At 48.3% G+C, this 13,549-nt stretch overlaps 1 protein-coding gene across 1 annotated transcript in view; it reads left to right on the forward strand.

Moving 5' to 3' along the window:
- Positions 1-11,427, forward strand: part of LOC136577246 (golgin subfamily A member 6-like protein 7) — a 28,446-nt gene extending 17,019 nt beyond the window's left edge. Inside the window, exons 5-7 of the mRNA XM_066577062.1 lie at positions 2,144-2,471; positions 2,555-2,761; positions 9,048-11,427. Coding sequence (XP_066433159.1) covers positions 2,144-2,471; positions 2,555-2,761; positions 9,048-10,210 — 1,698 coding nt within the window. The 3' untranslated portion in view covers positions 10,211-11,427. The remainder of the gene's footprint in view (positions 1-2,143; positions 2,472-2,554; positions 2,762-9,047) is intronic.
- The last annotated feature ends 2,122 nt before the right edge of the window (positions 11,428-13,549 follow it).

Below are 13,549 nucleotides of genomic sequence, written 5' to 3' on the forward strand. Positions count from 1 at the left end.
TCTATAAGCCTCTCACTGGAAAAGCCAGAAGCCTGCTGCACACTGAGGGGCAATCACCCCCAAACCGCCGTCTGTGTATGATTTCTGGCTTTGGCTCACAATTCCTAGTCATTGTTACAAGAGTTGTTTAACCCCTTATTACCTTAATCATAACTCCTTTCTTTATCCATCGGTGTAGCTTTCCTGGCGTTCTTTATTTTTTTTTCTGACGACATTCATTGTGTGGGGTAGATAATGCATTCGTTTAATAGATCGGCCTTTTTTTGGAAGCAACGATATAGATTCTTTTATTATAAATATAACAAAAGGGAGGCAATTTAAACTTTTATTGCTTTTTTTTTTTTACAATTAGTAAAACTTTATTAATCTTGTTGTTACTTTTTTTTTTTAGTCCCCAGAAGGGGCAACATCTTGCGATGCTTTGATCACTCCTGCAGTATGATGTAATGCCATGGCATTACATCACACTGCGATCGAACAGGCAGTCTATCAGGCCACCCCACGGGGACGGCTTAATAGGCATTCTGACAGGACAGCCCTGGGGCCTTTCAGAAGGCCCCCAGCTTGCATGACACCCACACGGCTCCCTGCGATCTCATCGCGGAGGGCCGTATGGCACCCCCGAACATTGTTTGGGGGATTTAAATGCCACTATCACAATTGACAGCTGCGTTTAAAGGGCTAACAGCTCTGATCAGCCGGCTAAACAGAGCTGTTGCTGGGGAGTGTCGGCTGTAAGAAACAGCCAGCGCCCACAGCATACATACCCTAACGCTGCAACGTAAATGTACGCCCCACATCGGGTAGGGGTTAAAAAGTCTTACATTGATCTGCAGGAATGCTGACTTACTGGTGCTGCAGAGGTATCGTTCCATCTTCCCGTTTGCTGGTTTTTGTATGCCGCAAAGTGGATAACGATGCGGCGTGGGACTGGGGGCAGGGAAGGAAAGGGTTAAAGAGCGAGCTTAGGTAAAGGGGGTGGAGCTAAGACAGGAAGGAGACGGCCAGAGAGCGGGAAAGAGCACAAACGGCTTGGACAGTGAAGAAGAAGGACGCAGAAGAGCAGACGCCCACCCACCCGCCCTGGCAGATTGAGGGCAATAAGGACTTGTTGCGGGAGTAAAGGACTGTTCATGGAAGTTGTCACAGCTGGTGAAGGTAGGCCGGAAGCTTCCCATGCGGGCTACGGCGTAGAGGATGGTTTTCAAGCCCAAGGGAGATACAGGGGCTTACAAACGTCCTGTGGCCGTTACGGTTTTAAGAATTTCAGCAGTTTAAGGCATGGGAAGGTGTTAGACAGAAGATAGTTAAATTACGTTAAATTAAGTGAAACGGAAGATTAAAATATGTTTTAAATAAGCTAATAAAGCTGTGGCCAACCCACGTTTTCAAGCAAGAAGTTGTAAGTATATGTTTGGTATAGGTAAGTGAGCATACAGTTAAGATTAGTGTGCCCCCAGTCCTTGGCCCACCTGGGTTGATGGACAGACATGATGAATATATGTGCTTCTAAAGGAGATCTAGTGTGCTACTAGAGGGGAATCTCTAATACAGTGACCATTCAGTGTACATCTCCATGCTTCGGTCTTCATATAATTTTGCTCATTTCTCCATTCTAGACACATTAGTATCATTAGTAGTCCTTCATCTGACTCTTAGGCCGGGCACACATGATCGTATGTTTACCACGTATTACGTTGGCTCTGTACGCCCGTATGATGCCTGGTAACTCGCAAGCAATCAATTAATCAATCAATCAATCACATTGCCTTACGCAGTTCCGCTCACATTAGCATGTCAGAATTGTGTAGTATGCAAGCGCAAAATAGAACGCAGCAAGATAGAGCCCATTGCTTTCTATGGGCGCATATGTACACGCGCCAATACACAATTACATTGCATATGGGCTGCGGGTATACACATCATCGCTAAGTGACGGCTTGTGAAATATAAACAAGCAAAAAAAAGAGCAGATGTACTGCGCATGCGTGAGTAGGCATTCATGCACATTGCAATTTCACCGCCATTCGCAGGGTCTTGGCTGGCCCCAACACTGTAAAACACTGCGGGGTTAATTACATGTGAGCCCGGCCTTATATGGATAGACGTGGAAATTATTTTATAAATCCTGTTTTATTTTCAGAAAAGCAGCGAAACGTCTTCACATTCCAAACAGAAAGCTGTAACAAAGTCTAAACCACCCAACAAATCAAGCCTGAAAATCAGCATCTTCTCCAGGTCTGCGCCAACTAATTATGAGTGGTTGATGGATAGTCTGAAGATGAATATGATGAGATCAGTCGACATCTGTGCTGTCCAAATCACTAATAATTCCACCAACTTTTACTCTGAGCTCCGGAACTGCTCATTTGCCATCCTGTATCACACCCAGAATCAAGGACGACTCAATATCACGGACGTCACTGATGCCCTGTACAATGAGGAGCTCAAGGAACTCTCCAACCGTCTTGGTGAGTAAGAGATCTCACGTGAATTGTGCTGAGTCAGGCTCTCATGAAGTATGGAGATAATAGCTGTTTTTACTTTTCTACAGGTAAGGACAATGTCATTGTGGTGATCGATCACCTGCAGAACGCCAACACAACCGAGAAAAATCGGATACTGGAAGGCCAGCCCAGCATTGGTAGACTCGCCCAGGATCTATACCTGTTCAATAAAAAAATTAAGAACAGTGAGCACCTGGAAAATATAAAGCGAAGCATAGTGAGGAAGATGCAGAAGAATGAGGTCATGAACCCCGGTATGTATTCTGTATCTGGAAATAAGGTGTCACATTCATACTTTCTCTATACTACAGCTTGGTACAAATTAAATGCAACAGGCAAAATTTCTAGGTCTTATATAAGTACATCACTTGTATAGGAGGAATTATACAGTCCATTTCCATACATGCAGCTGAGGAGATGGTGACTGGAGGTACCATTGTTTCTACACAATATTCCCATGCTGCTTATCCAGGTTTTTCACTGAAGCCCTGGGAAGACTCACACAATGTTGTTTCTAGCACCTTGCTCACTCCTCAGACTCAGGAATAAGGCTGTAGGTAACTTTCCTTTAACCAGCTGTATGAGCTTGTTGTTACACCTAAGGTGCTGTTACCATGCAGGGCGGCGCTGGTTCCCACGGCCGGCGTGCGGCGCTCCGATGTCGGCTCCGGCGTCCCAGAGCTCTGCTCTCGGGGCTCTCCCGGCGGCGTGGAGCAGCCAGCGTGCAGCGGCGTGGAGCAGCCAGCGTGCAGCGGCATGGGCGTGTCCGCCCGTAGGGTGCCGCCCGCTCTCCTCCATCTTCCTTATGCAACAGTGGGAGAGTCGGCTCCTCCCACTCTCTGCCCCTGGGCGGAGGCTTTTAGTTAAAAGGCTGGCAGTGACCTGAGCTCACTGCCAGTTATTGGTTCTGCTAGCCTCTAGTCAGGTCTGTCCCAGTCTGTGCTAGTTGCTCGTCAGTAGCCTGTCTGTTTACCTGTGAGCTCCATCTCCAGACTTACTCTGCTTGTGAGGTTTGTTGGTTTGTTCCACCTGCCTCTTCTGTCGGCACTCTGTCCCCTGTTAGTAGTTCCATCTAGGTAGTCGCCAGGTCCCTAGCCAGCGCAGGGACCGCCGCCCAGTTGTCCGCCTGGGGTTAGCCAGGACCGAGGCAAGTAGGCAGGGACAGTGGGGTGCGGGAAGATCAGGGCACCCCACCTGGCGCTCTGGGGGGCAGAGTGCCGTAACATAATAACTGGCCCTTAAAAACCGTTTGTCATGGAGGCGATCAGTTCCCTCACAAACCAGCTGCAGGCCCTGGTGCCTGTGATCCAGGATTTATCTGCCCGCATGGTGGCCCAGGAGCAGCGGGGGGTGTTGCAGGGATTGGACACCGCAACCAGCCCCGAACCCAAGTGCCCTCTTCCCGAGGCGTTTTCTGGGGAGAGGAACAAGTTTTTTGTTTTCCGACAGGCGTGCCGCCTGTTTTTTCGGATGCGTCCCCGTTCTTCCGGGTCAGAGGCTCAGAGGGTCGGGCTGATAATGTCCCTGCTGCGGGGCTCTGCCCAGACATGGGCCTTTTCCATCCCCGAGGGTTCCCCCTGCCTGCAGTCTGTGGACTCCTTTTTTCAGGAACTCGGGGGTATCTTTGATGAACCGGACCGAGTGGGGTTGGCGGTTTCGCGGTTGTTGGCGCTGCGGCAGGGGTCGGCTTATGTGGAGGATTATTGCTCCAACTTCAGACGCTACGCGGGGGATACGGCATGGAACGATAGCGCGCTGAAAGACGTTTTTCTGCAGGGCCTCTCGGACGCAGTTAAAGACCTGTTAATTTCCCATCCCGTTCCTGGGTCCTTAAGGGAGGCTATGGAGCTAGCAGTGAAGGCAGACAGGAGGCTCAGGTCTAGGAAGCAGGACAGGCAAACCCGTAGAGTCAGGGAGGTCGGTTATCCCGGTCCCTCTTCCTCCTTACCAGTCCCTGTGTCCGAGCCGATGGAGGTGGATCCGCTGGACCCCAAAGAGCGACGCCGGATCCGTTTGTTGCACCGTCTCTGCCTCTACTGCGGGAAAGCTGGACACCGGGTGATAACCTGCCCACTGAGGGCTCAACGCTCGCAGCCGGAACCGGCGGAAAACTCCGAGTCCTAGGCGATTGCAGGGAGGATCGCCTAGGACTTCAGGTACTTCCTAAACTTTTGGTACCGTGTCATGTTAAATTCCGGGATTTTTCCCGATCAGGGCGGGCGTTTATTGATTCTGGAGCAGCCGCCAACTTGATAAGTCTGTGTTTTGTCCGTACTCTGATGGCGGAATTTGTGGCGCTGAAGACGCCAATTCATTTTACCAGTATTGATGCTACCCCCCTCTCTACAGGCCTGGTACGATGGAGGACCCCAAGATTACAGTTCACGGTGGGGATCCTCCACTCGGAAGAACTGTCCTTCCTGGTTATGGAGAAAATGTCGGTTGATGTGGTGCTTGGTATGCCCTGGTTGGCACTGCACAATCCCCAATTTGATTGGTCCACCCGGGAATTGACTCATTGGGGATCATCCTGTCATGACCACCTGTCTACTATAGCTGTGTGCTCCGCAGATACGGTGCTCATTCCGGAGTATTTGTCAGACTTTCAGGATGTATTCTCCAAAAAACTGTCTAAGGCTCTGCCTCCTCATAGGGAGTGGGACTGTGGTATTGATCTGATTCCCGACAGCCCCATCCCTAAGGGAGCCATTTTCAATTTGTCAGGCCGTGAGCATGAAGCCCTCAAGTCCTATGTCTCGGAGGCTCTGGCCAACCGGCATATCCGGCCGTCCAGGTCCCCTGCCGGGGCGGGTCTCTTCTTTGTAGAGAAGAAGGACGGGACACTAAGGCCTTGTGTGGATTATCGGGCCCTGAATAAAATCACTGTGAAGAACCAGTGCTCCTTGCCCCTAATTCCTGACTTGTATAATCAGGTGGTAGGGGCCCACTGGTTCTCCAAACTGGACTTGCGGGGGGCTTACAATTTAATTCGCATTAGAGAGGGAGATGAATGGAAGACGGCGTTCAACACCCCGTTAGGACATTTTGAATGTCTGGTCATGCCTTTTGGACTTTGTAATGCCCCCGCTGTGTTTCAGGGTTTTATGAACGCGGTCTTCCACGACTTTCTGGGGGTATTTCTGGTCATCTATCTTGACGACATTCTGGTGTACTCGCCTGACTGGGACTCACATGTGCGGCACCTGAGGTTGGTCCTGACCCGTTTGCGCGAGTATCAACTTTTCGTCAAGTTAGAGAAATGTACGTTTGGTTCTAAACAAATATCCTTCCTTGGTTATGTAATCTCACCCACAGAGATTCAGATGGAGTCTGATAAAGTAGCAGCAATCTCCCAATGGGTCAGACCAGACAACCTCAAGGCTCTTCAGCGGTTCTTAGGTTTTGCAAATTTTTACCGCAAATTCATTAGGAATTACTCAGTTATTGCTCAACCTCTGACCGACCTGACTAAGAAGGGGGCCAACTTGGGTAAGTGGTCGCCTGCAGCCCTTGAGGCCTTTAGCCGTCTAAAAAAGGCATTCACGACTGCCCCGGTGCTAATACAGCCGGACGCACAACTACCCTTTTTTATTGAGGTAGACGCGTCTGAAGTGGGGACAGGAGCAGTATTGTCGCAGGAAGTCAGTGGGAGGTCTGGGTATAGCCCATGTGCGTTCTTTTCGCGGAAGTTCAATTCAGCAGAGCGCAACTACGACGTGGGTAACCGCGAACTATTGGCTATCAAATGGGCCCTGGAAGAGTGGCGACACCATCTTGAGGGTGCTAGACACCCAATTACCGTATATACTGATCACAAGAATCTGGTATATCTCGCCAATGCTAAAAGACTCACAGCTCGTCAAGCCAGGTGGGCGCTGTTCTTCGCCAGGTTTAATTTCGTCGTGACATATATCCCAGGAGAGAAGAACGTGAAGGCGGACGCCCTGTCACGGAGTTTCGGGGTACCGGATAGTGAGACCATGACTCCCGAGAATATCTTAGCCCCCGGCGTGGTGGTGGCAGTTGTGGAGTCTAACTTCGTCCCTCAACTACAGGATGCTCAGCAGGACGCTCCTTCGGGAGTGCCGGAGGGCAGATGGTTTGTGCCTGAGACCCTACGCCCTAGAGTCATGGATGAGTCTCACTCGTCGGTTCTCGCCGGGCATCCAGGGTTCCAGGGGACCCTGGAGCTTTGTTCCAGACACTTCTGGTGGCCAGGCATGTCTCAGGAGATCCGCAACTTTGTAAGGGGTTGCTCGGTCTGTGCTCGCAATAAGAGTCGGCGGCGTCCTCCGGAGGGTCCTCTGAGACCGCTACCGGTTCCTTCCACCCCATGGTCGCACCTATCAGTAGATTTCATCACTGACCTTCCAGAATCCCAGAAGTGCACCACTATCTTAGTGGTGGTCGACCGTTTCTCCAAGATGGCACATTTTGTGGCGTTAAAAAAGCTACCCTCGGCAAAAGAATTCGCCACGATTTTTGTAAAGGAAATAATTCGCCTACATGGGGTTCCCCAAAATATTGTATCTGATCGCGGGGTTCAGTTTGTGTCGCAGTTTTGGCGTGCCTTCTGCAGAAACCTGGGAACGTCGCTTTCCTTCTCTTCAGCGTTCCACCCGCAGACTAATGGTCAGACTGAGCGGAAGAACCAAGATTTAGTGCAATATTTACGGTTGTTTGCTAGCGAAAAGGCTCATCAGTGGGCAGAGTTCCTGCCCTTGGCAGAGTTTGCACTAAACAACCGCCTTTGTTCTTCCACTGGGGTGTCTCCATTTTTTTGTGTATACGGTCAGCATCCTCGATTCCTTACAGCAGTCCCTACCCCGTCGGTCTGTCCTGCAGCGGATGTCGCCACAGATACGCTTCAGGGGGTATGGAAAGAGGTACAGAGGAACTTGGAGGCAACGGGGGCCTGTATGCAGTTGCGTAGTGGGAAGAGTCTGTCTGTGTCTGAACCTTACAGGGTGGGACAGAAGGTATACCTGTCTTCTAAAAATCTCAAATTGCGGGTTCCGTCCTTGAAGCTGGCGCCACGTTACGTAGGGCCGTTTGCCATCACACATGTGGTGAACCCTCTCGCCTACGAGCTGGGGCTGCCACCCACATGGAGGGTTCACAGGGTATTCCATAAGTCGCTATTGAAACCTTTTGTCCCCTCGGTGATGCCCACCTCCGGTCCCCCTCCGCCCACCCTGGTCCGGGATGAAGTTGAATACGAGGTCCAGGAGATACTGGATTCTCGTCGGTGTCGAGGAACCCTACAATATTTGGTGGCCTGGAAGGGGTTTCGACCAAAAGATCACTCCTGGGTGGCCGCACGTGATGTTCACGCTCCCGTGTTGGTACGGCGGTTCCACCGTCGTTTTCTGTATAAGCCTGGTCGAGTTTCCGGGGGCCCGGAGGTCCCCCGTCAGAGGGGGGGTAATGTTACCATGCAGGGCGGCGCTGGTTCCCACGGCCGGCGCGCGGCGCTCCGATGTCGGCTCCGGCGTCCCAGAGCTCTGCTGTCGGGGCTCTCCCGGCGGCGTGGAGCAGCCAGCGTGCAGCGGCATGGGCGTGTCCGCCCGTAGGGTGCCGCCCGCTCTCCTCCACCTTCCTTATGCAACAGTGGGAGAGTCGGCTCCTCCCACTCTCCGCCCCTGGGCGGAGGCTTTTAGTTAAAAGGCTGGCAGTGACCTGAGCTCACTGCCAGTTATTGGTTCTGCTAGCCTCTAGTCAGGTCTGTCCCAGTCTGTGCTAGTTGCTCGTCAGTAGCCTGTCTGTTTACCTGTGAGCTCCATCTCCAGACTTACTCTGCTTGTAAGGTTTGTTGGTTTGTTCCACCTGCCTCTTCTGTCGGCACTCTGTCCCCTGTTAGTAGTTCCATCTAGGTAGTCGCCAGGTCCCTAGCCAGCGCAGGGACTGCCGCCCAGTTGTCCGCCTGGGGTTAGCCAGGACCGAGGCAAGTAGGCAGGGACAGTGGGGTGCGGGAAGATCAGGGCACCCCACCTGGCGCTCTGGGGAGCAGAGTGCCGTAACAGGTGCTCTCCTTACTGGAGTTTCTAGAACTGTTTAGGAATTTACATAGACTTCTTTGACTGCTGGGAACCCCAGAATCCCAGGAATGGGGATCTGAAGGGTACCTGCATGAATAGAGCACCACTGGGTGAGCATGCTCCATTTAATGGGAGCACTGGAGATTACCAAGCCATTAAGCTTGCCTATCTTCAGCACTCCCATTGAAATGAATGGAGAGGCAGCTCACAAATGTGACTATTGCTCTGTTAATTCCTTGATGAGCTGGGCCACCATTCTTGAGATCAATGGGAATCTCAACGGTCGATCCCCACTGATTAGATACTTAACCTGATCCTATGGATAGCCTATGACTGTCTATCTTGGCACAACCCTTTTAACTTGAGGTGCTCTCTCTTGCTTTTCTGAGGTTCAGTTGGTTTTTCGGGGTGATGTTGACCCAAAGACAGAAAAAATTGTTTTAGCCTTAATTTATAGAAGCACCCAACATAAAGTAACTCCATGCTTATTCCTTCCATGTAGATTTTCGACAAGATACTGCTGAAAGGAAATCTGACACATACAGTAAAGAGCAGGACTTCCACAGTGCTCAAGGTTTATCCTGCAGTGATTCCAGTGATTTAGGGGAACCAAAAGCCAAAAGGCTTCTTGTAGACCTCAGCATGCTGGCTGCTTGTAGCTCCCAAGCTCTTGCTGAGGTGGAAAGAACATTCCAAGATGCACGTTCTTCGTTTTTTTCATTTTCTGAGAAATTAAATACAACATATACAAAATTAGAGGACTATAAGAAAGCATTCCAAGCAGATTACAGAGTGATGGAGCAAGAAATGCAAAAGTTGCAAAGTCAAAATGAGGACCTTCAAAGAACGAATAGCAACCTGCTGAAGCAGAAAAGAGAAAGTGAAGATGCTCAAAATCAGTTACTAGAAGCAAATAGCCAGACCATACAAGAGAAACAGCACACTATAGAGAGGCTTCATAAAGATCTGAGTGACAGGGACAGGATCATAGAAAGGAGAGATGAAAGAATGCAAGTAATGGAACAGGAAATTCAAGAACTGCAGAAGAAACTAAGAGAGAAAGAAGAACTACAAAAGGAAGAAGGAAAAGCCAGAAAGGAGACCCCACTCACTGGGGATACATTTCAAAAAGATCTGGATGACAGGACCCTAGAGGAAAACCGTGAAAGAATCCAGAAATTGGAAGAAGAAAATCAACAACTGAAAAACTGTATTCAAAAAATGGAAGATAAATCCAGGCAAGAACAAGCTGGACAGAACTGGAGACATGGGATGGAAAACCAAGAATCACAACAATACGAAGAGAAGAGCCCAATATCCTGGCCTGAAGATGATGAAATGACCCCATGTGAACACAGAAGCTGCAGTGAAGACACGAAGCATGGAGAGTCTAATTGGGACAGAACCCAAAGGCATCGGGATACAGTGTGTAATCAGTGGCCGAACCCTACAGAGATACAAAGCCCAATCTCAGAGGATAACCTGATAAAGCAGCTGAACTGTACAATACAGAAAAAGGATAAAGAGATCCGGAGGCTAAACTCTATATTGGAGTATAATACTAAATTTATAGAAGAACTACTGAGTGCATCAGAGAGCGGAAAAGAGAAAGCAGCAAGTGGATCAAAGCCTCAGCTGTATGGACGCCACATTACGGAATTCTGAATCTTCTCTTGTATACTGTCTTCACTAGAAGAAACCACAACCTGAATATCCCCCACGTACACAGAAGATGTTTTCTCCAAATGCTTTGAAGGGCCATTCAGCAACAACACATTTTTCCTCAAATGGTTGCCTGACACACTCTGGTTTCTCCTTTGTATATTGCAGTCACTTTCCTGCAGTGCAGCCCCCTTCCTGATACTTATCAGGCATCATCTTTAGGCTGAGATTTTTTACTTTCAGTTTCCCATCAATTCCATGATGCATCAGGACAGCATTAGCTGAGGCTATATTCTGCTGGGGGAACAGTTTAACCCCTTAGTGACCAGGCTTTTTTGCTTTTTTCCACTTTTGTTTTTTCCTCCTCCCTTTTAAAAAATCGTAGCTCCTTTATTTATCTATCGACGTCGCTGTATGAGGGCTTGTTTTTTGCGGGACGAGTTGTACTTTTCAATGGCACTATTTATTGTACCATATAATGTACTGAAAAACTTTTTTAAAATTCTTAGCGGAGAGAAATGGGAAAAAAAAACGACATTCCACCATCTTTCGGTGCGTCCTGTTTCTACGGCGCACAAACTGCAACAAAATCGACCTGATATTTTTATTCTATGGGTCAGTACGATTACTACGATACCAAACTTATATAGTTTTTTTTGCTGTAGTACTTGTATTTTTTTTAAGATATTTAATTTTTTTCAATTTTTTTCTGCGGTCATTTTGTGCGCGCAATAACTTTTGTTATTTTTCTGTCGACGTAGTTGTGCAAGGGCTCAATTTTTGCGGGATGTCCTGTAGTTTCCGATAGTATCAATTTGGAATACATACAACTTTTTGATCGCTTTTTATTGCATTTTTTCTGGAAGACAGGGTAGCTAAAAAGTGTATTTCTGGCGTTCTTTATTTTTTTTTTCGGACGACGTTCACCTTGCAGGAAAAATAATGCACTACCTTGATAGATCGGACTTTTACGGACGCGGCGATACCAAACACATATTTTTATTTTATGATTTAGATTTTTTAGTAATTGATATGGCAAAAGGGGGGTGATTTAAACTTTTATAACTTTTTTTTTACAATTTAAAAAACTTTATTGATCTTTTTTTTACTTTACTTTGAAGTCCCCCTGGGGGACTTTAACATGCGATGCTTTGATCGCTCCTGCAGTATGACGTAATGCTATAGCATTACGTCATACTGCTTTTTTACAGGCAGTCTATCAAGCCACCCTGTGTGGATAGCTTGATAGGCAGCCTGCTAAGGCAGCCCTGGGGCCATTCATTAGGCCCCCGGCTGCCATGACACCTGCACGGCTCCCCCGATCTCACCGTGGGGGGGCCGTGCGGGACCCCCGAACAGCGTTCGGGGCATTTAAAGGGTTAATAGCTGCGAATGGCCGAGCGCGGCTATTGCCCGTGGGTGTCAGCTGTAATAAACAGCTGACGCCCGCGCTGTATGGAGGGAGATAGCGGCGCTACCTCCCTCCATACACGTCCTGCAGATGCAGGACGTAAAAACACTATAGCGTGGTCACTAAGGGGTTAATTATCAGTACCTTCTATATTCACCTAAATAAGCTACATAACCTAAGTGTATAGTCAGGAGGATGAGCTGTGACCTCCTCTATTATACCTGTGTGATTATCATCAGTAGCTGTGATAAGAGAGTCTGTGTCCCCCTCTAGGAGGTTTCTGTTGTAGGTCCATGTAATAGCATCACATAGACTAAGAAAGTAACTAGAAATTGAACATATGACCCCAAGTAGATCGGAACTGGTCAGAATAGAGATCACATGACCATCTGAGGAAAGAAAGAGGCTGGGAGATACATACAGGAAGGAGTAACTAACTAAGGTAACACTAGCCCACTTATATATTTTGGGGGATAGCTACATAATGACTAGAAAATGGCCATTTAATCACAAATTCAATATAAAAAAAAATGCTGAAAGTCTGAGAGGATCATGCAGGGATCGGCTGGGATCTGGTCACACGGAACAGGCTCTTAGGGTTAATGTTCGTGACCTGCTAAGGGTCCACACTGCACCTCCATTGGACTCTCCCAATGATTGACCAGCTTACGACATGACTCTGTTATCTGCTGTAGGACGGAGATGTTTTCCACATGAAGCTTTGATTGTTCTCTCTAGTTTTAGGCTTTTCCAGAATGTTCCACCATCATCGCAGATGGAAGGCGTTCTATAAAAGTTTTTGTGCATTAATGATGCAAATAAAGGTTTAGTTACTATGACAACACTTCCTGCCGTGGCCTCCAGTGGGTCATTGCTATCATTGAGACATCACCATCTACATCACTGTTCACATTATGAGGGCATTGAAGAGGTTCTCCTACAGATAAATATTTCTCCTTAAGACGCTGCAAAAAATAACACTGTTTTCAGATGGAAACACTTAAGCACAGATGGATAGAGCTTTAAGTCTTCCCCCTCCGGAGCGACAATGGGGATGGAGCTCGGGGCACCTGTGTAGGGGCAGAGAGAAGGCAGTGCTGCACAACACATGATGAACGCTAAGGGCTCTCTCACACGACCGCAGGCTGCTGCGTATTAGGGGCGCAATTTTTGCACGCGTAATACACAGTGCCAATCTCACATAAACTAACTGGGCCTCACACAGCACGAAAAGCATGTGCGCAAAGAAAAATTTGCAGCATGCATTGTCATGGCACGTATTATGCACGCATACACAACAAGATGTATTTTTGGGGATTGTTGGCATGCAGCAAGTATGCATGACCGTTCACATTGTGCTTTAATTCAATTGCAGTGGTTTGGTGGCCATATCTGCCGGCTTGGAGTACACCATTCCCCATTAATAGAGATGAGCGAGCATACTCGTCCGAGCTTGATGCTCGTTCGAGTATTAGGGTGCTCGAGATGCTCGTTACTCGAGATGAGCACCACGCGGTACTCGTCTCAATTAAACGAGCACTGACCATTGAATTCAATGGAGCCGGCAATACAGCCGTCTCCATTGAAAGCAATGGGCTGCCGGCGAGCGCGGGATGAATTGTCGGGAAGAGCTTAAATATATAAGCCCTTACCTGAAAATCATCCTAAAATGTGTAAAAAAAAAAAAAAAAAATTATGTCAGCATAAAGATCGTTCTCCTCTGCCATAGCTGTAACAGCTGTGGCAGAGAAGAACGATGTTAGCCCATTGAATTCAATGGAGCCGGCAATACAGCCGGCTCCATTGAAAGCAATGGGCTGCCGGCGAGCGCAGGATGAATTTTCGGGAAGGGCTTAAAAATATAAGCCCTTACCTGAAAATCATCCTAAAATGTGTAATAATAAAAAAAAATGTGTACTCACCCTTCCGCT

Source organism: Eleutherodactylus coqui, chromosome 8 (genome assembly GCF_035609145.1).
Source record: "Eleutherodactylus coqui strain aEleCoq1 chromosome 8, aEleCoq1.hap1, whole genome shotgun sequence".
NCBI lineage: Eukaryota > Metazoa > Chordata > Amphibia > Anura > Eleutherodactylidae > Eleutherodactylus > Eleutherodactylus coqui.